At 54.5% G+C, this 23703-nt stretch overlaps 1 protein-coding gene across 3 annotated transcripts in view; it reads left to right on the forward strand.

Annotated features, from left to right (window-relative positions):
* The window catches only part of GRK3 (G protein-coupled receptor kinase 3), a 77849-nt gene that overhangs the window by 20618 nt on the left and 33528 nt on the right, over window positions 1–23703 (forward strand). The window contains exons 2-5 of one of the 3 annotated variants that reach the window (XM_075435025.1): window positions 6307–6474; window positions 7000–7282; window positions 18195–18268; window positions 23037–23138. In XM_075435025.1, coding sequence (XP_075291140.1) covers window positions 18221–18268; window positions 23037–23138 — 150 coding nt within the window. In that variant the 5' untranslated portion in view covers window positions 6307–6474; window positions 7000–7282; window positions 18195–18220. Of the gene's footprint in view, window positions 1–6306; window positions 6475–6580; window positions 6652–6999; window positions 7283–18194; window positions 18269–23036; window positions 23139–23703 lie in introns of those variants that run through there. The other 2 variants (XM_075435026.1, XM_075435024.1) reach the window with 2 other exon arrangements.

Consider the following 23703-nt stretch of genomic DNA (forward strand, 5'->3'; position numbering starts at 1 on the left):
GAATAAAACCAGTGTTGTAGTAGGATGGGTAGTGAGGCAGGGGAATGGATCTCATGAGAGAGATCTCACAGAGAGGGCTGTGGAAACGCCGGTCTAAAGTGTGTGTTCGTGGGAGTCTCGTGGAGCTTTCCACCGTGTCACAGCGATTGAAGTGTGGTCTGGGTCTGTGTGCGTAAACACTGTGACTTCTTGTTCTGTCCCAAAACTCGACACTGTGAATGCATAGGTACCTCGCTGGTTGTGCTGACGTCCCTCAGTATGTGCTTCAGCCTGGGTGTCTGTGCTGAATCATTTATATTTTGCTATAGCGTGGCAGTTGCAGAAGAAGCAGAATTTTAAGCAACCCAGCAGGCTGACTTTAACCGTTTGGTTCTGTTTGATGGCAGTGAAATGAAGAAGCCTTTTTTATTTTTCTCTCCTTAAAAAAAAAAAGTCAAACAGAACAGCTTATATATAATGGCTATTTCGATTTATGTAACTGAATACTTTTCGTTAACAGTTAGCTCCACAGAACAGTGCTGAAAAGTTTGCAACAGCAGCTGCAGTTGAGTAACTGTAACCTTGGGAGGGTTTTATCTTTCTTTTTTCCCAGTGTTGGCAGCCACTGAACCTGGAAGTTCAGAGCCCGGAGTTTCACGAACGCACTGGCTTCCCCCCAGCTCTCGATGCGGAGCTCGCAGCTGCAGACAGAGGTTTCTCCCTCCTCGCCCCTGGGTGCAGTCGTAGCAGCCCTTGCCCCCTGTTACCTCGAGACCAGGAGGTCTGCGCTGGGGTTCCGCTGGCTGCCCACGCCGGCTTCTGCTGAAGGAGGGTTTAGAATGCGAGGAAAAAAACATTGCAGATAAACAGGGCTGTTTTTAATAGAAGACTTTGCATTGCACTGGAAAATATTGTATTTTGTTACTGTGGCTGTTCATTTAAATTTTATTGCTTTTTCTGGCTTGTTCTGTGCCGTTCAATTAGTTCTGCTTCCAGACATTAGCATAATTGCTTGTGGTAAAGTACCTTCAATTTTAGGCGAGCGTTATGCAAAGGGCTGTGAAAATAAAGATGGTGAAGCGATGAAAAGTCTGACCACCTCTTCGCCGCTCGCTCTGTGCGGCGGGGACGTGGGGAGCCGGCAGCGGGGCCCGGGCCGGCGAGCGGCTTTGGGTCAGCCCCAGCCCGCGTCACGCCGGTGCCGGGGCCCGAGCTGCAGCTCTGCCGGTTCGGCCGCTTGCTGCTGGCTCTTCGCTGCCTTCGTTTGCTCGGTGAAAGCGCCGTCTGGCATGCAGCGCTTGCTCCCTGTGTCCTAATTACAGAACTCCATCAAGCTGCCTGTCTTTTCCTTTGCCAAGGGACCTAGGTGAGGACTGTTAAGCTTTTTTTTTTTCCCCCCAGACTGCAGTTCTTTCTTCCAGCTCCAGATCATTGTTTTTTCTGTTTTTCTTTCAAATGTAAAAGCCAGGGCTTTGATCAGGTGTCTGATACAGTCTGTCTTACGTGCAGGGAGTCCTTCCTGTGGGTGTTTTCCTATGAGTATGCCTAATTATGGTGCTGGGCTGCTCTGCTGCGGGTGTTTCCCTGGCGAGCCCTTGCATCCTGTCCGGAGCAGTGCTTGCCAGGCCCCGCTGTCAAAGGCTGGCCAGGATTCCCTCCCCGCCACCTCTCCCAGGTGCGCAGCCGCAGGGAATCGCTGCACGGGCGGCTCGGGCTCGGAAACCAAAGCCTTTGCTCTGCCCTTGAGGATCAAAATAGAGCAGGAAGCTGCGCCGGCAGCGGCGTGGCAGCAGCCCTTCCGGGACGGGGACGGCTGGAGGCTTCCTCACGTTGGCATAAACAAGCGTCTGTCCTCCGTTCGCGTCTTTTTCTTCATGGGGACGAGCGGGTTGCTCTCGCCTCTTGGAGATGGCCTGGCTGTTTGCAGGAGTGATGCTCCAGAAGGATCCCGAGCTCTCTAAGAACCCCCTCGTGAGTCAGAGGACGTGCAGATAGGCGAGCCGCCCAGAGAAACGCTCTGGCAGTGCTTCATAGCCCGGCAGCCGGCTGTTCCCGCAGAAGCTGCTTCCTCCACAGCAGAAGCTTCATGGGGAAGTACAGCGTGTCTCGAAGCGGGGTGCGTAACCACCTTCAGCTCGTTTTCTTTTTACCACATCCTGTTTGCTACAGCACCAGACTGTGTGTTTGCCTTAGAAAAAAGAGACATCTTCTGGTATCCCGGTGTCTGTAATTCACACGTGGAATCTGCCCTGCCGCACGCCGGCGTTAGCGTGGCGCGGGGGGCTCTGCGCGTGGGCACGCCGGGCTCCGCTGCAGCCGGCGCCGCCGCCGAGCGTCAGAGGGAATTAGGTCGTGATGCTACTTTAGAACGGGATTATCGTTATTGAAGTTAAACGCTTCGGAGCAAGCTTGTTGCCGGTTATAGTTCAGTGACTCTGAGGTCTGGCACTGGACTTTCTGGCAAACAGCGTCTACCTGGTGGGCAGCGAGTGGAGGTGGCCGAGAAATTCTGGGGTGTGCAGTAAAGCGTCCTGCCGCCGCAGGTCCTGGCCGAGGTCCGGCCTTGGGTTCCCCGGTGCCTGCCTGGGAGCTGGTGGAAGGTGGCAGTTTGTCCGCGCCCTGCGCAGGTCCTGCTCTGTTCCCAGAGCTGCTGGGTTCGGGTCTCGGGGAGAGATGAGAGCAGAAGGCATTTCAGCTTTTCAGCAGCTGGTCATGCTAGGCAAGGTGAAGAGCTGCTATTGCAGTAACTTGCATTTCTTTCCCCTGAAGCTGGATCTAGTTTCTGTTTTATTTTCTTGAAATGTAATGCTTGTAGGAAGAACCAATTAAAAAAACTTCTTGTTGGCATAACAAGTTAAAAACCATTTTTTTTTTTTCCTATTTACTAAGGAATGATCTTTCTGGGGCGATCCATTTGACTGTCTTTCATATCCTCTTCCATCGGCAGGCTCCAAGCTGGAGGTCTGCCCAGCCGGGGTGAGCATTCTGCCATCTGTACCGGTGCTTCTGCCTACACGCGTGCTGCTGGAGGGGCTGGCTGCTCGCCGGCTCCCGGCGTGGCGGGGCTGGGGTCGGGTCGCTGAGTTTGCGGGGTCTGTTGGCGGTGCCTCCCGCACGGCGGCCTGCGGCTGTGGGAAGGGGCCGTTCTGCCGGCCCTCGGCGGGAGCCGGGCTCCTGGCTGTGCTGCCTGCTGGCTCCTGCGGCTTTCTCAGTGACAGCTTTGTGATGGGGAAAAAAAAAACCCCAAAAAACTAGAGTGAGAACAGCTAAAGAGGATTCTTTTTTTTTTAGGGCAGTGAGTCATGCTTTCTGTTGCTTGTTTCTCTGGTTGTGGACCCGTCATATTTCATTATTTCAGAATTTTGATGCTAATCGTTAGATGGATCTTGAGTTAAAATCTGGTGAGAAAAACGCTTCTTGCTCTTCCTCTTTCTGTTGTCAGTGTGATAGCACAGCGCACTGCGCTCCCCGAGATAGATACCTAAAAATAACAGGCTGGGAGAAGTACCTCCCTGGAGCATTGTTTAAGCTATTGTTTAATTTAGGCGTAAGATCTATGTGCCATTGGCATTCTGAACTAATTAAATAGTCCTCGGAGGAAATAACAACGAAAGCAATAAGACTTGGTTGGGAGTAAAGAGCAGCACCTGAGTTTTTGGCTATTAAACGAGCAGGGGCTGACAAAATGATTAGCAGGTCTTGCTTCTCCTCCCGGGGGGACAGCGGCGAGCGGGAGCGGCTGCGCAAAAACCTGGGCTGAAGTGTCCGTAAAATCCGAGAGTGTTTGTAGAGCCGGAGCCACCCGGGGCCCTTCGTTAGCTACTGACCAAAGGCTGGGATGCTGGAAAGCGTCACAGCCTTGGACTGCTCTCTGAACAGCGTTCATGGGATGTGTAGTGCTGTGACAATTTATTCTGGTACACTGATGTCAAGGAACGGGGAGAGCATTCGCGGCGTGGCGGGTTTTCGGTAAGAGCGGGGGGCAGGCTGCTTGCTCCAGCGGTTTTGGGCCGAGGTTCCGTTTCTGACCTGCGGGAGACGGCCCCGTACGGAAGCAGACGCCATCAGAACTAGGAAGTGACTACACGAACAAAAAATTGTATTTAAAATGCTGTTTGAAGAGTGATCTTCTGCTTTCTGGTGTTACTTCTTATTTTCAGTTCAAGTTCAGGCTGACCCTTGGACTGCGCACAGTCTGCAGGAGGCCTGTACGAGTCGGTGGAACCCACTCTTGCACGGTTCATACGATCAGTTAAAAACAAGACAAAAACCAAACCACAAGCCGATGTCAGAAACTGGGCGATCATAAACCGAAACAGAAACTGTTAATGGAAGACATCCCACCGCGGAGCTCTCCTTTCCAGCCCTGCTCCCCTCGCGTCGAGCTGGGATGAGGACGGTGAAGGAGGGGAGGCGCGCGCAGAGCCTTCGTACCAGAGCCCCTCTGTTTTCCTGCATGCCATTTGTTTTCACTGAGTTGGTGTTAGTTGGAAGATCTCATTTTTCTGGGTTAGTTATTTGTCGTGGTATAAATGTTACTGGAAGCTACATTTCTTTCAACGTGCTTTAGTTTTGTGGTAAAATAAACATGATACTGGCATGAATTACGTTGAAGATCAGCGAGATGGTTGTGACGAAGCTTCCTGCTGTGGGTTTTCTGGGCTCCTTACCTGCAGGCCGTTTTAAGGAGGCGTCTGTCTTGTGTGTCAGGGACAAATAGTATCCAAAGTCACTATAAAAAATGTATGTATTCATTTTGGGTTTTCTTCTGATCTTAAGTAACTTAGCATTTCTTTGTCAGGATATGCTCCCCTGCCTTTCTTTGCGGAGGGGTTGGACACACTCCGTTGTGTGATTTCCCAGTGGCCTTGCAGATTGAGTCTGAGCGTTAAAATAGGAAAAATGTATATCCTATTGACTGGAATGTCACATAATGGATCATGTACCTGTGCTGATATGGAGCATTTATATACAGTGTGGTTCTTGGAAGACTGAAGATTTTTCCATGGAGAAGAAGTCTTTGTCTCCGCAGAGCAGTGTAATTGCACAGTTTTGGGGTTAGGTTATCAGGAATTCCAGGCAGACTGGAAACGTTGAACTCCGGTAGCAGAACTGCAGGAGGGAAAATGAGCAAGGTGGAGGAGGAGTGTAATATATAGAGAGACAGCAAAGTATGACTGATTTGAATGAGGTTTCACTTGGATGTTTGCACGTTGAAGTTTTCAGCAAACACTGCCGACCGGGCAGTAAACCCCGAGCTGGCCGTGCGCAGCGCGCGGTGGCTTGCTGCCTGCATTTCAAGGGTCGGTTTGCTTTCCCTGGGAAGCGTGCGGGTCAGCTCCTCCCTCCCAGCTCAGGTGGGCCCTCCGTGATCTGCTCCGTCGTGATCTGCACGCCCGAGCCTTCGGCCGCGGTGCCCTGCGGCGGTGTGCCCGGCCGCTCCATCCAGCTCCGTTGGCAGCGGCTTTGCAGGCGTGCGGGTGCGGAGGGGAGCCGAGGAGGAGGAGAGGGCTGCCGGCTGGGGCTCTCGGCGTGGGTCCTGGCGAGGGATGGGTGTTCCTGGCACGCTGTGGTGCTGCAGCTGGGCTGCAGAGGCCTCCAGAAGGTCTTTGTGTGGGTGCTGGGCGTGGGGTGGAGGAGAGCTGGGCTCCCAAATTAGGTCCTGCTGCTGGGTGGGCTCTTCTACACCTTTGTGCCTCACCTGGTCCACTGCTGACTAGCAGTGAGCGGTTGCAAAGACCGGTTTGGAAAGCTTTGAGCTAAAATGTTACAAACCCATCCTTAACACAGAGACTTTCATACCAAAGGTAGTGTTTTCTGTCTGCTTGTACTCACTTGAGCTTTCTGAGCCCATTTCAGATGTTCCTACTTGTGTGTGAACAGTGATGGTGCGCAATCTTGATTTCCACCCCAGTCTCTTGGTCAGTCTGAAACAGTCGCACTCCCATGGAGTTTTCATCAGTGTGTCCTGAAACAATTCACAGACCAATTAATCCTCTGAACACCACAGTGAAATGGGTGACTATTAGTTTCCCCTGTCTGCAACCTGGCATAATAACAGCTTTAATGAGATTCACCTGCATAGCTCTGTACTGCTAATGAAGCAGATTCCTGGTCCTGCCACTGCTACTCATTCAGCTCAGCAGGAGAACTCGTTAGTAACAGGAGAAAAGCTCAGAAACCAGGAGAAGAGTAAGTAGACTCGAAATTACTGAAGCTGTTGGTCTGCTAACTTTCAGCAGCGTTTTTAAGAGACAGAGCAGCGAGAAGGTCGTGGAGCAGAGAAGCTGGGAGCTCTGGCTAGCAGTTATCTCCTTTGCAGAGCAGAGGACAGACGTGGCCGTTTGCTGTAAGCCCTTCTGGTGCTTGGATTGTTCTGTAGCAGTATCTGTCCTGTGGAAGAGCGATGCGTAATGCAGCTTGCAAACCCCGCGGGGAGCTGGTCCAGGTTGGCGAGGTTCTTCTGCAGAACGTCGCTTGGTGCGCTGTCGGGAGGTGAGTAATGCACGCCCTTCGGCCTCGAGTCTTCAGACTCTGCGGGGAGCGGAGCAGCAGCCTTATAGGGTAGCTGCTTCTCTCTTTCCTGGCCTCCTTCCACCGACAGCGTTCTGCCCAGCCGGTGCCTCTAATACTCTGCTCCCAGATGTGTGTGTGTCTGCGGTGGCCGGATAGGTAGGTTCAGAAACATGCAAACCAGTTTCTGAATGTTTCTAGATGCTTCGGGCGGTAATTTCCTTGATTAGAAGAGGAAAGTCTGAAGAGAAGCAGAACCATCTGTTTCTGAACGCCCAGCTCTCAGCAGCTTGCGTAGAGTGCAGAGTGAAGCCGAGGAGAGCGTTAAGCTTCATGTGGGAGAATCGTCTGTGCTCTGTCACTGCTGTTTGAGTGGTTTTGCTCCCTTTACCTAACCAAGTGCTGTGTGTATTTACTAACTGAATACTACTAGCTTTGTGTTTTGATTTTTAACCACACTACAACAGTCTGCCTAGAGCTGTCGCAGAACGGTTCGATTCTTCACAGTGGTGAAGATGCTGCGCAGTACTGGCCCAGGTGGGCACTGGCATCAGACGCCGGAGAACAGCCTGGTGTTGTGGAATGATTCCCGTCGTCGTTGCGGGAGCCTGTCACCCCCCGCTCCCCAGGAGAGCGCGCACAGGTCTAGGCCCTTGCTGAGAAGCAGAGGAACACGTCTCGGTGTGCTTCGTGTGCGGAGCAGTTCCTGACAGTGAGCAGTTCATAGCGTAGAGCGTGTCAGAAGAAACAGCGTGCTTAGCAGCAACGAAGGGATATTGGCTTGCATTGTGTAAGTAATTTTAAAAAGTTGTATGATGGAAAAGTACTGATTAATAAAATAGTAACTGTCACGTGCTTCTTGGGGACGGAATATTCTTGTGATGTGGGGAAAGAACTGATGCAGCAACCCACCATCATGACATTTTTAAGCTGCTGATACTTGTTAGCTTGCTAATGGCTTGTTAGGAGCTGCTGATACCACGGGCAGAGGCGCTGGGGGTTCTGCCATTTACAGGTGAAAAAAGAACAGAACGCCGAGTGCTGTGTATTTCGTGATGGGCTTTGGTGAAGGAATTTACTCACGTTCTTTGCAATAGCTGATTGATTGAAATGAAACGCTTCAATTCTGTTTTTACCTGACCTTTTAAAAATCAGAATATTTTTACATATCTTTGTTCAGTGATATTAGTCCTTGGTCGTTTAGAGGTACTTTTTCTTACGGACAATGCTTTTTTTGCTTTTATTTTTCTTTCACCTTTGGTATGTTGAGTGCCTTTGATACTCCACTTCCCGTGTATGTATAGATCTCTTCTAGTGGACTGGAATCCTGCGTGGTAAAGGAGAAATGTATGAAAGATAGATACTAATGTCGTTCAGATATAAGTTTTCCCCATTCTATTCTTTCCATGGCTTTAAAAAATGGTTTCTTGCATGTTCCATGCCAGAGGTACATTTCATGAGGGTCGTGATGACACGTGGTGGGGTTGGTTTTCCTTTCGAGGCAAGGATCCAGTGGCAGCGGCGGTGGGTGAAGCGCAGACATCGCATTTTTGTTAACGACTTACAGCTTCGTGTTAAAAACGGCGCACGTTCTTCTTTTCCTCAGCAGTCCTTGCGTCACTCGAGCCGGTGTGGCACCGCCTGGGCCTGCCCTGGGACAGCGCTGGGCTGCCGGGGCCGGAGCGCGGTTTGGTGGGCACCTGCCCGGCTGAACCGCGGGCTCGCTCCTGGGCTGGAGCCGAACCGGCGTGGAAAGCTCCCGGAAAGCCGGTTGGTGTTGGCTGCTGAGCGTCCTCTGCCGTGTCCACGCATGCCGAGGTTTGACCCAGGACCTGGGAACGCCCCTCCTTCGGCTCCGAAATGTCGGTGCCGGGGGAGCAGCCGGGCGCTCCTGCTGCGTCGCTGCTCCCGTGCCCGGGTCTGGCGGCGGGGAGACGCCAGGCCAGGCTTTCACCGGGGTTGGTGACTTCGCTGGGCAAAGAGCTGATGGAAAATACGTCTGGAAATAAGGATTTTCTTTGGAGACACTTGAAACCTTTTAGCCAAAGTTTATTTTCATATAATGATTTATAGACGTCATTAAACAAGCTACCTGGCAACTTACTAATTGGAGCTCAGTTTGATTCTGTTCTAGGGAAACCGTTCTGCGCTCCGCACCGCTCTGTGCGAGTCCGGTCTTGTGAAGTATCATTTGTTCTTTTACCCTGCTTTTGATGCAGAGAGATGTGTTTTAATTTGTTAATGCTTATAAATATCTGAAGGGTGGGTGTCAGGAGATGGGGCCAAGCTCTTTTCAGTGGTGCCCAGTGACAGGACAAGGGACAACGGGCACAAACTGAAGCAGAGGAAGCTCCAGCTGAACCCGAGGAAGAACTTCTTCCCTCTGAGGGTGACGGAGCCCTGGCCCAGGCTGCCCAGGGAGGCTGTGGAGTCTCCTTCTCTGGAGATATTCCAGCCCCGCCTGGACAAGGTCCTCTGCAGCCTGCTGTAGGTGACCCTGCTTCAGCAGGAGGGTCGGACTAGATGACCCCACAGAGGGCCCTTCCAACCCCTACTATTCTGTGATTCTGTGATTCTATTCTATGATGTATGATTTTTAAAGAAAAGTGAATGCATATTAGGCTCTGTTAGGAAGAACAGGTTAAGGATAAATAGCTGATAATTGGAAGGGAAGGCAGTGACATCTGTGGTGCCCTCTGGGCGGTGCGGATTTTCGCGGCTGCGTGCCCAGCCGAAGCGGTGATTCCGACGCAGGGGAGTGTTCCCTGGCAGTAGGGAGTCTCTTTGTTCCCGAGCAAGGAAATCAGTGGTGTTCTCAATTCTGGAGCTTTTCGGTGGTCTTAATTATCCTGTGCTATGGCAACTGAGCACGTATGCTGTACAGAACAAGGTTTTGAACTTGACTGGGTGTTCTGTAGCAACCGCAGGCTGGTTTGAATTACAGTTTTTATGTGGTTTAATAATAGACCTCTGTCCCTCACGCTCTGTGTCTGAGACCCAGACCTGTTACTGGTGCCGGTGGTGGGCTGGCTGCCTTCCTTGAGACAACTCCAGTACAGTGGGATACAACGCGAGGCGGCACACTGGGAGGAAGGGTGATTTTCCCGCAGAAAAGCCAAGCGCGATGCTCTGGCTGCGCTCCCGGCTGGCTGCCGCGCAGGGACCGGGCCGCAGAAGGGCTCCCGGGTGTCCCGCCGCGGGGCTGCACCGACGGCTGCGCGCTCTGCGCGGGGGCTTTGCCGTTGTCCCAATTCAGCCGAGTGGGAAAGATGAGGTGAGGTCTGGGAGGGACCTGGGGAGAGCCCTCGGCGTGCAGAGGAGGGGATTCCGTGCGGGGCAGCGTGTGCCGCAGCCGTGCCTGCCCGGGGCCGTTAGCCCCGGCGCTGGGGGACGAGAGCCCGTGCCGGTGCAGGTGTCCCTGCTGGCTGCTTTTTCATTATCCCTTATTTATACACAGCACGTTTAGATAGGGTTTGGAACCGGCTTGATATTTTTGTTTCCTGATTTGCTATTTTGCCTACTAGAAAGAGCCTACATCAGCATTTTGGACCACGTTCAGGTCTGCTGTAAATAGAAGCAGCTTCCCTTCCATCAGTGACACTGCGCGTGCTTCTGTCGGGGCTAACTGTGTCTATTTTTAGCTCCGCTGTCTTACCTACTCACTTCTGTTTGCTTTAATAAGACTTTTATTTACTCCTGTTAAAAGGATATTTGAATCAGATACTAATAACATTCCAGTTAGAATTAGATAAGTAATTTTCTCCAAGGTTTGTTTTATTATGGAGGTCCTCATTAATTTTTTTCGTTGTTATTCCGTGCGCTCAGGGAATTGGCATTCTGGTGGGGATCGAGGTACGGCGTTACGAACGCGGAGGTGACCTTTAGACTGGCGGAGGAGGCCGAAGGCCGGCGCGCTGGCCGCGGACGGGGCAGCGCGTGCTGCCTGAAGAACACCAGAGCCAGGGCAGGAGAACTGCGAGGACCGGTGAGGTGGGAGGGCAGCTCCAGCCCTGCCGCTGGAAAGGGCAGCGGTGCTTTGTTAGGGCTCTAAGAGAAGGGTTCTGCATTGCAGGCTTTATTTTTATTTTTTTTTAAAAAGACTCTGCTAACAAGTCAGCTTTTAAATACTCTATGTGTTGGCACAGCCATGCCCAGGTCTGTTGGTCTCGGTACCGCTGTGCAGTCCCGTGCTGGGAGAACGTTTTGGGGGGCTTCAGGCTGAGCATCACCGGTGCCGGGGTGGGTCCGGCCCGCGGGCATCGGGGCTGCAGAGCCCCGGGGGGCTGCCGAGACGCCCTGGGCTGGCAGCAGAGGTGCGAATTCCAGATTTCGTAGGAGCAGGGTGCTCCGTGGGTGGACGTGCCGGCGTGGCGTGGCCGGGCAGCGCTGCGCTCGTGGGGGACGGGCGCCGAGCCCCGGGACCCTCCGGCCGGGCGGCTGGAGCCGGGCAGCGTGGGCTGGGCAGGGGGGAGCGATGCGGGAGGCAGCTTGGGGCAATGCAGTCGTGTAACCCAGAACCAGCTCGTAGCGGTGCGGGCGGGGGCCGGGCCAGGTCTGGCAGAAGCGTGTCGGCTGGACACCGGCTGCGTTTCTGCTCGCTGCCCGAGCCCGGCCCGAGAAGCGCTGGAGGGGGGAAACAGAAGCAGGCGTCATTAACTCAGGCGTGGGGAGGGGGTTGCTGTTGCCTTAAGAGGCAGGATTTCATGGGAATTTTCTGAAATCGTGTTAGAAAGAAAAATTGTGATGAATATAGAAGTAACAGAATTTCACAGAATTTCACAGAATTTCACAGAATAGTAGGGGTTGGAAGGGACCTCTGTGGGTCATCTAGTCCAACCCCCCTGCCGAAGCAGGGTCACCTACAAGTATGTTCTTTTTAAAAAGAGATGGGTTAACGTAATTCCCTCGCCTTGTCCTCTCCAGGCTCGTCAGACGGAGCTTGTCCGACTGGGGCTGGGCTCTGGGGATGGCGCAGTGCCGCAAGCAATGGCTCTCTTGCCCGAGTCCCCGGTGCTGGGCTGCTCTCCGCATCTCCCCAGCCGTACCCGGTCACGAGTGCCTGGTTAAGGCTGAGCTGCAAACCTCAGGGGTCTGCTGTACCCCCCGTGGAAGGCGTTTTGCCGTGGTGATTGTCCTTAAAAAGGTGATGGGGAAAAAAAAATTATTGTCCAGTTCAAGGCCAGGTTGGATGGAGCTCTGAGCACCCTGGGCTGGTGGAAGGGGTCCCTGCTCATGGCGGGGGGGTTGGAACCAGATGAGCTTTAAGGTCCCTTCCAACCCAAACCGTTCTGTGATTCTATGAAAGCAGAGGCTTGGAGCTAGGTGCTGTCTGGCACTCAAGTGTATGTGCTGTTGTTACCACCCATCACTTCGGTGTTACCAGAAAAAGCTTGTAAAAAATATTTCCGCCCCGCCCCCCCAGCAGCCAGTGATCTGATTGTTGCAGAAATTATATAGTATAGAAGAAGAAATCTTTAAAGCAAAAGCTGTCAGCATCTTTATTTCATAAATAATTGCCGGTTCCTTTTATCTGCTACTTAACAGTATCATTTTTTTAATTCCTGCTTTCTGTTCCGGGCCTTCCTTTCCTGTGTGTAGTTGACTGTGCTCATTGTGCGTGGCGTCAGTTCTCCCTGAGCTTCTGAAAGCTGCTGTCACTTACTCAGCGCTGCGGCTGTCAGTTAGCGCTGCTGCTACCCCAGAGCTGCCGTCTCGGGCTAATCATTTCTCACTCAGAGAACATCGGTGAGGGAAGAGGTTTCCTCTGTGCTGCAGTGGGATTGCGGAATCTGTTGGTACAACGGGAGGTCACAGCAGAAATGCTCCCCGGGCGGAGAGCATTCGGCTCTGATTGGGTTTGTTTGAATCCAGGACAGAGGAGGGAGGTGGCTGGCACCTGGGACGCGGGCAGGTGGGCTGAAGGCGCCGGGGAGGAGCGGGGTCTCTGCGTCTGCAGTTCTGCCGTGGGAGAGCCAATGGCCTAAGGGCAATCGTTCGGAAAAAAGATAAAAATCAGGGAATAGGACTTCTTAAATGAAGAAATTACCCGCAAAATCTTTTGAATTTTTCTTAATGCGTTGGAGTTTTAGATCCTTTTGAGCAATGCTCTCTACTGGGCCGGGGAGATTCTGATTCCGTTTTAAATCTTTAGTGAAGCAAATACCGGTCACTGAAACCTGCTCTCGTCGCTTTGCAATCTGTTCTTGTTTCTTGGCTTCCCCAAAGACTTTTCCCGAACAGCTCTGTCCTCCAGACTCCGCGAGAGTCCCTTGCAGTCCCCGGATCCTTCTCTGTTCCTTGTCCGCAGCCGCCTGCCTCTGCTCGCTCGTCCCTGGAAGCGGAGCTTCCCTGCGGACCCCCGGGCTGCCTGGCACCGCGGCAGCGATTCGCCTCCTCCGCGGCTGCTGCTCGGCCGCTGGCACCGGCCCTTCGCGGCACAGCGGCTCCCGGCGGGGCGAGGGCGGATGGGTGCTGCTGCCTGGCATCACTGTCATTTTGACAGAGAAAATGCCCCAGTTAACACCCTTTCTCTCTGTTTTCATGTGACAAGTGGAAAAAAATTCTCATTAATTGTGAGATTATCAGTTAACTGTAACTCTAGGAACTACTGGAGAGAGTCCAACGCAGGGCTACGAGGATGAGGAGGGGCCTGGAGCATCTCTCCTGCGAGGAGAGGCTGAGGGAGCTGGGCTTGTTCAGCCTGGAGAAGAGAAGGCTGCGAGGGGACCTTAGAAATGCCTCTAAATATCTGCAGGGTGGGGGTCAGAGGACGGGGCCAGACTCTTTGCAGTGGTGCCCAGCGACAGGACAAGGGGCACCGGGCACAAACTGAAGCCGAGGAAGCTCCAGCTGAACCCGAGGAAGAACTTCTTCCCTCTGAAGGTGATGGAGCCCTGGCCCAGGCTGCCCAGAGGGGCTGTGGAGTCTCCTTCTCTGGAGATATTCCAGCCCCGCCTGGCCGCGGTGCTGTGCCCCCTGCTCTGGGTGACCCTGCTTGGGCAGGGGGTTGGGCTGGGTGACCCACAGAGGTCCCTGCCAACCCCTCCCATTCCATAATTCTGTAACTCACCCCATCACTCGGCTTACCCTTCCCCAGGTACAAACTGCTGAAGAAAATGGTTGTGCTGGACACCCACAAAACTTTCTCTGCTGTCGGTGTCGCTCATAATTTTAAAAGCAGCACTCAGGGTTGCCTGATGCTGGCCAGGCGTTAGGACGAGCTGAAAACCTCCGAAAGCGTCCGCTTCTCATCAGCGCCGTGCAGAGCGTCGTCGTGGGGCGGAAGCTCGGTTCCCCGGCGCCGCGCAGGCCGAGCCATCGCTGTGCCGATTGCCAGTGCCGAAGCGATGGGCTCTGCAGCTGGCCGTCCGCCTCCAGAGCACTTTCCCAGCGCTGAAGCCAGCGACTGGTGCAGGTCCCGTCGGGTCGCGGTTAGCGATGCGTGCCGGGAGGTGTCGGAAGTGCGTGGGTGCTGGCTGCCGGGTACGGACCCGTGCTGGCGGTCCCTGGTGCTTCCTGGCAGAGCGGTGCGTGGGCCTGGCTTTCGAACCGGCGCTTGGAAAGCTCGTGGTACGCAGTCCTGCTTACGGCTTGGCTAGGGCGACAGTGCTGGAAAGCTTTTTGTGGAGGGAAATCCGTCCGTGTGAAATCCCCATTTTTTGATGACTATGGAAGCTGCGTATGTGTACACAGTACATCGTGATACACGTACGGAAACGCTCCCAGTCCAGGAGTTCTTCAAAGGAAACTTCAAATACCCATTTTTATCTCAACTGGTATCAAACAGCACTTCTTAATAGGGAATTTTTTTTTTTTATTTTTTTTTTTTCCCTGAAAAGACAATGGTGAATGGTTGATGAAAGCTGATGCTCTGGCTGAAGTGTTAAACACTCCCCCAGTGTGAGAATAATATTCCTCCTGGATGCTACTGACCTGCCCAAGTGGGGGTTTTTCCCCCCCCCTCTCCCAACTTGTGAAAATCACAGTGAAAAAGAGATCTTCACCGTTTTTCTGGCTGCAAGAGAATGTCCCCGTGACCCGCTGCTGTAGCGAGCGCGGTCGTGCCCCGGGCGCGGAGCGGGGCAGAGCCCGTGGGTGGGGGGCAGCCCCGGGGCTCGGTGCGAGGGACCCATCTCCCCCCCCCCCCCCCCCCGCCAGTGCCCCGGGGCTGCGGGCTGGGGGAGCACCCTGCAGCCGGCGGGTGGGTGGGCAGGGGTCTCGGTGTCCGTAACGTCGAGGACAAGAGGTGTTTTGTGCCTTATTTTATTTTACTGCAGTATGTTTTGATTGTTTATTTTTTTATCCTACGCTGTAAAATGCTGCTGTACGAGTTCTGCGCATCTCGCTGGATCCTGCCCAACAGCGTTTTCTCAGCATCGGTTCGTGTGGCTGTGACTTGTCACGACCCCGTCACTCCTCTGTGACGCTTTCTGACATCTTGCTTTGGATCTCTCCAGTGTTTTGCGCAGCAGCGCGGTTCAGAGAAGAGACGGAGCGGCGGGCTGCGTAACGCGGGCAGCACAGGCCGGCCGCTGTTCCCCCTGCCCCGCTCCACTGAGCCTCCTCTTCCTCCGCAATAATTAAATTATAAAGTTTGGAAAATACAGAGCGGGGCTAAAATGTTTGGCGCGGCGTTCTTGAAAGTTTGTGTTGGTATAGCTTCGCTCTCCTCCCGCAGTTGTCGTTGTGGGCTGGTTTTTGTGTCTGTGGCTTTTCTTGGTGAGCAGCCAGGAGCTGGGAGCGCGCCAGGGATTTGTCTTTCATCGCGTTCGTTGCTGTTTGCGCCGCTCCTTGGTCTCTTCGTTACCCGACTGTGGTCTCCTTGGGCTCGTTGTCCAAACAGGGGTTCAGTCAGTCCAGCGTTGCCTTGCTGGGGGCCGCTGTGGTTCCCGTCCCGCGCAGAGGAACGCGGTGGGTTCCCTTCCACGGGTGCCAGGTTTTGATCCCCAAATGGGGCTGGTGATGGGCTTGCGGCTGGGGGGGGTGCGGGAAGAGGGGTGCCTGGTGCCCGGGCGGCTCGCCCCGCGCTGGGGGTGGGCGGCGTGGGCTGGCTTTGGCTGGGCTTGCAGCTGCGGGGACGGTGGGTGCCTCGTGGGGGAGAGCGGCCGCGTGCCCACCGTGACGGGGACAGTGGGTGCCTCGTGGGGGAGAGCGGCCGCGTGCCCACCGTGACGGGGACGGTGGGTGCCTCGTGGGGGAGAGCAGCCGCGTGCCCACCGTGATGGGGACGGTGGGTGCCTCGCAGGGGAGAGCGGCCGCGTGCCCACCGTGACGGGGACGGTGGGTGCCTCGTGGGGGAGAGCAGCCGCGTGCCCACCGTGATGGGGACGGTGGGTGCCTCGTGGGGGAGAGCGGCCGCGTGCCCACCGTGATGGGGACGGTGGGTGCCTCGCGGGGGAGAGCGGCCGCGTGCCCACCGTGACGGGGACAGTGGGTGCCTCGTGGGGGAGAGCGGCCATGTGCCTGCCGTGACAGGGATGGCGAGTGCCTCGTGCCATGACGGTGGCTGTGTCCCTGCCGTGACGGGGACGGTGGGTGCCTCGCAGGGGAGAGCGGCCACGTGCCTGCCGTGACAGGGATGGCGAGTGCCTCGTGCCATGACGGTGGCCGTGTCCCTGCCGTGACGGGGACGGTGGGTGCCTCGCAGGGGAGAGCAGCCGTGTGCCCACCATGACGGGGACGGTGGGTGCCTCGTGGGGGAGAGCGGCCCCGTGCCCACCATGATGGGGACGATGGATGCCTCACGCTGTGATGGTGGCTGTGTCCCTGCCGTGACAGGGGTGCTCGGGACGATGGCTGGCCGGGAGCTCCAGCCTTGGCGCGAGGCGTGGGGATCGCCCGGCTGCTCCGCTGCTTCGCTCCCGTCTCCTCTGCAGCGGGGGACGACAACTTATTGAGAAGACTTCCCAGTAAAATAGGAACTAAGACAAGCCCTTAAAAAAAATAGGCAAAAAAAGCACTCCAATTGCAAATTGCTCTTAAGGAATAGAAAACTTGGGGTGGGTTGGTTGGTTTGTTTTCAAAACACGTTTGTTCAGAAAATATTTTAAGAGTGATTGTTGAGAATAACTGGGAAGTTAGGAGAATCTCGTAAGAGAATCTCTTAATTAGATTTCTGTCCTTATTTAGAGAACAAAATGCAGTTTGTATAGTCTTTGAGCTGTCATCCTAATCAGGTAAATGAGCCAAGCGCAGGGCAGGAGTTGTCGGTCGCGAGCCCTGTTCCGGGATTCGGCTGTGACCACAGAAATGCCGGGGACCGCAGGGAAGCAGGCTCTTCCCATAGGAAACGTGGCCTGGGGTCCAGGTACAGCCCGAGGGGCTGCCAGGAGCCTGCTGAGTGTCCTCAGGATACACAAATACCAGCTTCTGTTTGCCTGAGGAGCGTCGCTGTGGCTGCAGGGACTGATGGTTTTGCTGCTGAGTAGTTGGTGTGGTTTCTCTCTTATTTAGGTCTTTGATAACATCAGCTGATGGTGAGTAGAAAGGACACGGTGCTCACGCTGGCAGTTGAGCGTGCTCCTGGACACGCTGCAGCGAAGGTACCGTGTAGCCCGGGAAGCGGGGCTGACAGTTTTTGAGGGGTAGCGTGCTCTGGGAAGCGTGCGCTGGCGTAGGTGGCTCGACTGCTGCTTAGGTGGGCGCGCAGCAGCGCGTTACTTCTTTTTGGAACACAATTTTGCTGGAAGTTCGAATTACAATGACATTTTAATTTAAAAAATTGTCTCTTGTATGTATATATATATATATATATTTTTTTTTTTTTTTCCCCAGTTGAATAGGGGTGGTTCATGCCTGGACGTGCCACCCCGCTGGGAGAGGAGGCGGGCAGGGGAGCGGGACGGAGCGGCTCGCAGCCCTCGGGCTCGCTGCCCTGCCTGCTCCTGCTCGCTGCCTTACTGGAGGTGACTTTTTGTGGCCTTCCCTCCAGAAGCTGGGCGTGATTTCAGGAAGCACGCAGTGATGCTGAGTGAGGGAAGGTGCTGCCCAGGCTGTGACCCGCCGGCGCCTTGGTTGGCAGCTCCCGGGAGCCGGGTGACCCGGGCTGTGGCCGCGGGTCCCCTGTGAGGCCGGAGGGCAGCCGGTGCCGGCTCGGGCGAGGGCAGGACAGTCCTTCCCTGCGATGGAGCCCGGTGCCACCTGCTAGAACACTGGCAATGGAAAATACTCATCAGCAGGCTGCAGGGGCCATGCTTTAAATGACTTGTGAAGGAACTACAAAGATCTCGATGTAATTTATTGTGCTGTAAAACTGATCAGAGGTGATGTTAACCTGTAGGTTTAACATGGGAACGCTGAAGAGGTTACTTTTTATCAATAAAAAGTAGGTAAATCTATTTCAAAAAAATAAAACTTGAATAGTATCCAGTTTTTGCTCTGAAAAAAGAAACAAAACCTGATCTATGAAGAGGAATGGGATACTTCTGTGCATCATGTAAATGTCTCATAAAATTCGCAGCGGGTAGAAGTTGGAATATGCTGAATACACGTGTGAGAGGTGGGCGAGGTTTGGTCCTTTTCTGTTCAGAATGCTGTGGAGCCGCTGGGTACTCAGTATTGCCAAGCCTTGGCACTCAGGGGTCCTTACGCAGGTACCTACAAGGCACAGTGTTACCCAGGTGGTTGTGTGTCCGTTGCTACAAGTTAGCACAGCAATAATGCATTTCTTCTGATTTTTTTTTTTTTTCTTCTTTTCTTTCCAGGATTTTTGCTTTTTAAAGACTATTGCATGAATGAGATTGATGAAGCTGTCCCTCAGCTGAAGTTTTATGAGGAGGTAAGGGGCCGAGGACTGAGCGTCGGGGCTGTGCGGGGCAGCGAGGCTGCGGAAGGCTGGTCCCCGGGCGGGGGGTGCCGAGGGGAGGGGGCTGTCCCAAGGATGCCTGACCTTCTGGGTCGCTCCACTTCGCAGTGGAGTACCTGGTTCATAAGAGGCTGTACTTCATGTAGTAATGACTGCGTCTCAAAGGGGCAAAACTGTCCTTTTAATCAAGTTCAAGAAACTTTTAAAAACAGCGATGTAACCGTTTAATCAAGTTGCTGATGTGATACCGTACTCTTACAGCGGGTTTTGTGAGAGTAGCGTAGATGATTTTATTGGGCAGTCGCTTAAGATTTAGAAAATGGTGTATTTGCAGGAAAAATCTGCTTGGCTCGGCTTCTAACGGTGCTCTTATTTGCATACACTGAAACCGTGTCGTTCCGTTAAACAGAAGCTAATAAAGCACTTTGAAAGCTCCTGTTGCAGCTTCTGTCCCCGAGGAGTGAAGTATGTTTAGCTTCAAGGCGGAGCGTGTTGAGAACGGAGCAATGAAGGAAGTTACCTGGGCAGCTGCTGAACCAAGGGTTCATTCACCAGAGTCGTGTGTCAGCTCGGAAAATGCTGGGGGAATGACAGCGGGGGGAGGAGTACTGAGAGGTACTAAAATATCTTTAGATCTGTTAATGCTTTCTATCATCAGATACACTCTTTGACTATGGCTCATTTGAAATATTCATAAGAAATTAGCTGAAATTAGGTTCATCTCAGTCTCTGCTTGTTAAATATCTCTGATACCCTAAGTTCAGCCAGATATGTTCTTCAGAAATGGGGGCAAGCTTTTGATCTTCACTTGTGAAGATGATGATAAGTCGTAGTTCTGCTGCAAAGCAGAGATGAAGCGAAAGTGAGTAACGTTTGCCAGCTGCCCGTGGAATGGCAGCACGGGATTCCTGCTTTCGAAAAGACCTGACAGCGAGATCAGTGCTTTGTACTGTTACAGCTGACGTGGGACATGGGTCCGTATCCACCGTGCGTGGTGAGGATTTTCCTTCAAGGCAGGAAGCCTGAAAGGCTCCTGCACTGTCCCAAAGGCAAGAGCAGACGCCCGAGCGTGGTTCCGTGGTGCGGTTTGGCCGTTCGTCCCCGGCGGGGCTGGTGGCCACTGCTGGGGGTCACGGGCGGCTCGGCTCGGCTCCGTGCCGTCCGTCCGCGGAGGAGACAGCGTGGCCGGTGCTCCGCATCCCTGGCCTCGCTCCCCGGGGCTGCAGTGGTGCCCAGCGACAGGACAAGGGGCAGCGGGCACAAACTGGAGCAGAGGAAGCTCCAGCTGAACCCGAGGAAGAACTTCTTCCCTCTGAGGGTGCCGGAGCCCTGGCCCAGGCTGCCCAGGGAGGCTGTGGAGTCTCCTTCTCTGGAGATATTCCAGCCCCGCCTGGCCGCGGTGCTGTGCAGCCTGCTCTGGGTGACCCTGCTTGGGCAGGGGGTTGGGCTGGGTGACCCCAGAGGTCCCTTCCAGTCCCCACCATTCTGTGATTCTGTCTCCAGCATCCTTTTACCCGGAGAAGAGTCGGCAGAGTGCGGCCGTGCGGGGTGTTGCGGGGGGGACGCCAGGACAGCCGAGGCTGGTGCTAGCTCCAGGGGAGCCCGGTGAAGAGCTGCAGGCGGTTGGGAGGTTCCTCCAGAGAGCGAGACGAGAGGTGGCCTCGGGTCGGCGGGGTCAGCAATACGCCGTTGTCACGAGAGAACCGACGGGGACCCTGCGAGGCGGCGTGCCCCTGCGTCCCGACGGATTGATGCTTCGGCGGCGTGCGGCGAGCCCGGCCGCAGCCCCCTCCGCTGCGAGGGCCGCTGGGCAGCCTGGGGACCCTCGCCGCGGCGCGTGGGCTGTCGGTGACACGCTGGGTACAAAACCGTGGGTAACGCTGTCGCAGGGGCTGGTTCCATCAAAGCACACACGTGCTCTCGACAGGCAGCCTGCGTGGCTCGGCGTTAATTAGCAACGCAGCCTGAGATAACCTCTCGTCTGGATTACTCTTAAGCCGATGATTTAAAATCTTTCTTGGCAGCGCAGGAGAGGCGAAGCCGGCTCCAGGCTGGTGATCGGTGCGGAGATAAACCCTCAGCCCTGCGCAGTTCCCCCACTCAAATTAGAAACTCGCTGTCAATAAAGAAGAATCTCTCTGGCGTTTTCATCTTTTTACGCACTCAGGATATCGCTGCCATCAGTAATCAGAGAGGCACGTCGTAGCAGATTGTTTAGCGAGATATTGTTAGCTGCCTCTATCTCTGAAACAATTTGAAACTGTATTTTTAGGTTATTAGCAAAGTGTTGCCTAAAAGGAGTTCAGATGCTTTGTCATGTACTTTTTGAAAAATCCTATTAAAGATATTTAAAGAGGGGTTCGTTGCGTTTTCCTCTGTGACGCACCACGTTCAAAATCTTTTCTTTTTTTTATATATTTGATTTACTTACTGCATTGATTACGTGTAGAATCATTTGAGTACGTTGCTACTTTAAGAACTGGTTGATGTAGAAGGGCTCCGTACTCCGGGGATTCCGTGTTGCCGCAGCTGGAGTCACGACCCAGCCTGTGACTGGGCGAGTGATTCATCCAGACGGGTTTCACAAAGAGAGAAAAGCCACAACTCCGAGGTGCCTGGAAGCCAGCGCGTTCCCAGCTCCGGCTTCGCGAGGACGCGTCGTCAGCCGCAGCTCTGGAGGTTTGTCGGGGCAGCGCTGAGACGCGGCCGGCGCCGTGCGGGGTCAGGGAGCTGCTGCTCGTGGCGGCTGCGGACGGCGAGGGTCTCGGCGCTGCCTGGCGCCGCGGGTTTCGGCGTGGCGCGGCGATGTGCTGTTCAATAAAGGTGTGGAGTTGGTCTGGCACGCGTGTTCAGCGCGCTCGTAGGAGCGGCGTCCCGTCTAATCAGCGGTGCGACGAGCAGCGAGGGCGCGGGGGAGCAGCCTGAGGATGCATCGCCCGTGGGGACCTGTGTCGCCGGCGGTCCTGTCCTCCAGCCCTTTCCGAAGCGAAGGGAGCTCGGCTCCGCGGGCGGCTGGGAGGGCAGCGGGAGGCGCTGGGCTGGTGCCCGTGGGGGCTGTTGGCCGAGACCCCGCTTCGTGTCCGGAGGTGGGCGGTTTGAAGAGAGAAATGCTGAAGGGCAGGAGCTTGCGTTGAAGTAGGACAGCGTGCTGTGTGTCAGGCTTTCTCCTGTGCTTCTGATTATTTTGTGGCATTGCATTAATTAGAATCACAGAATCATAGAAAGTTTTGGGTTGGAAGGGACCCCTAGAGGTCATCTAGTCCAACCCCCATTAAAAAATGTTTCCTTGGCAAAGATGTGTTGAATCATTGTAATTACGGATTGGTACCAAAGGGGAAGTAGTTGCAGACAGCAAATCCTGGTGGAACTGTTGTGTTATAGTCAGGCAACAAGAGGACTACAGCAAGAAAAACACCCAGTTTGGTTACGGTGTTCCGCCGTCGGGATGGCTGGGGCTGGGTTTGTCCTGTGGAGAGCTGGGAAGCGCAGCTCACCCCGTGAGAGCAGCCTCTGAGCGAAGGGGAAGAGAAGTATATCGTGACATAGAGGTGAAAGACTTTTTTTTTTTAAAAACCTTTACTTTTAAATGTGCTTTCTGTTAATGCTGGCGCTGCTGTCGCTTTTAAAGCGGGGTGGCAGGAGCGGCAGGGCTGTGCTGTGTGTCCCGCGCGCGCTGCCTGCCGCGGAGGGAGATGCTCCGCTGCGTCGTCGGTGCCGGGTTCGTTCCGCCGGCTGGGAGCACAGACAGCTCGATACGGCCGGTTCCTGCTCGGGCACCGAGTGGAACCCAGCCGGGCCTTCCTCTGCCTGCGTTCCTGTGCGTCGGCGCAGGGGCCCGGAGCACGCCTGCGGTCCTTTGGATCCCGGGACCTCCCAGGCTGATGCTGGGAAGGTCCAGCAGTGAGAGCTGAGACTTCTCCCGGGAGATCTGGTGTGGGTTTCATACGCCGTCGGTCCCAGCAGGACTCGGTCCCTGAATACGCTCGAAAGGACCCTTGTTGGTGAGGTTTATTTTTCTGGAACTGGTTATCGGGTCTCGTTGTGTACGTTCACCGCATGGGACTGCTGTCACTTCACCTGGAACACGCTGCCCTCCTACATCACGTAACTCTTTCTAGCCACATCCAGGGTTAAAATTCAGCATGCGGCTGAACTATGTGAGCGTTTTGAAATGTGCTTTTTCTTCTTTCCTGGACACCTGTGCTTGAGATGCTGTGATCGCCCGGGAGCGCGGAGAGGGGCCCGTGCGGGTGTGCTGTGAGAGAGTCTGGGAAGGGGCCGTGGCTCCGGGGTGTCAGAGCAGCGAGGCAGTGCTCTCGTCTGCGCGCTGGGCCGAGGGGAGGGAATCCTGCAGCACCGTGGCTGGGCACGGCTGCTCGTCTCGCTCGCCGTGCACGGTCTGGTCCTCGCACGGTCAGGTGCTGCCTGCCCGGCGCGCGTTCCTGCTCAGGCAAGTGGTGGGTAGAGGAAAACGTGCTGCTCTGGCTCGGTCCTCTTCGAGTTTTAGACAACAAAGCTTTGTAGCCATTTTAAGCAAATAGGTTTCCTTGCATAAAAATTCTAAAACAGGTGGGAAATCCAAAGTCAGCTGTAACTACGGTGTGGCAGGTGGTTTTTCTTGAAGCCTTAAGAAAATGATAAAGCAAACTAGACCTTCGGCCAAAGTCTTGTTTTTACCAAAGGAGCGAAAAAATGAGTAGAAATGCGCTCATCTAATGGGTCCTTCTCTCTTCTATTGCAGATAAAAGAATACGAGAAGCTGGATTCCGAGGACGAGCGCCTGGCCCGCAGTCGGCAGATCTACGACACGTACATCATGAAGGAGCTGCTCTCCTGCTCGCATGTGCGTAGCGTCCGCGCCGTGCGCCCTCGGGTAGCCGGACAGCAGCGGGAACGCGAAGTCGCTGCTGTTTCCGTTTGAAGTCCGTGGGACTGTGTTTGGCTGAATGCAGCATGCTTTTTTTTTTTCCCCCCCTCTCTTCCAGTAGTGAGGTGTAGAGGGTGGTGGTGTGTGCCAAGTTTTGTTAAACCTGGTGGTATGGAAAGGAAATATTTAGAGATCTGCTTGTTTTACATTTCTTCAGATCTCTATTTTGAGATAAGTGTGTGCGTGCCTTGACCAACCCCCTCCAGCCCAGCAGCAGCCGTGCCCCCCCCCAGAAACTCGGAGCAAGGCGAGCTGCCCCGGGCTCTGCGGGCGGTTTGGCTGTTGGACTTGGGGTCTCTGAGAGCTCGGACTCGAGTTTGAGATTTTGGCTAAAACTGACCACAGAAGGCTTTTTCGCTGTTAGTGTTACTTGGCAGCAAAGCAGCCTTTCGCAGGAGAGGCAAAAGGCTTTTAGCTGCCGTGTGGGGAGCGCAAGGTGCGGGGCTGGGGCTGTAACAGCGGTGACACCATGCTTCCTCCG

This window comes from Opisthocomus hoazin, chromosome 13 (assembly GCF_030867145.1).
Source record: "Opisthocomus hoazin isolate bOpiHoa1 chromosome 13, bOpiHoa1.hap1, whole genome shotgun sequence".
Classification (NCBI taxonomy): Eukaryota; Metazoa; Chordata; class Aves; order Opisthocomiformes; family Opisthocomidae; genus Opisthocomus; species Opisthocomus hoazin.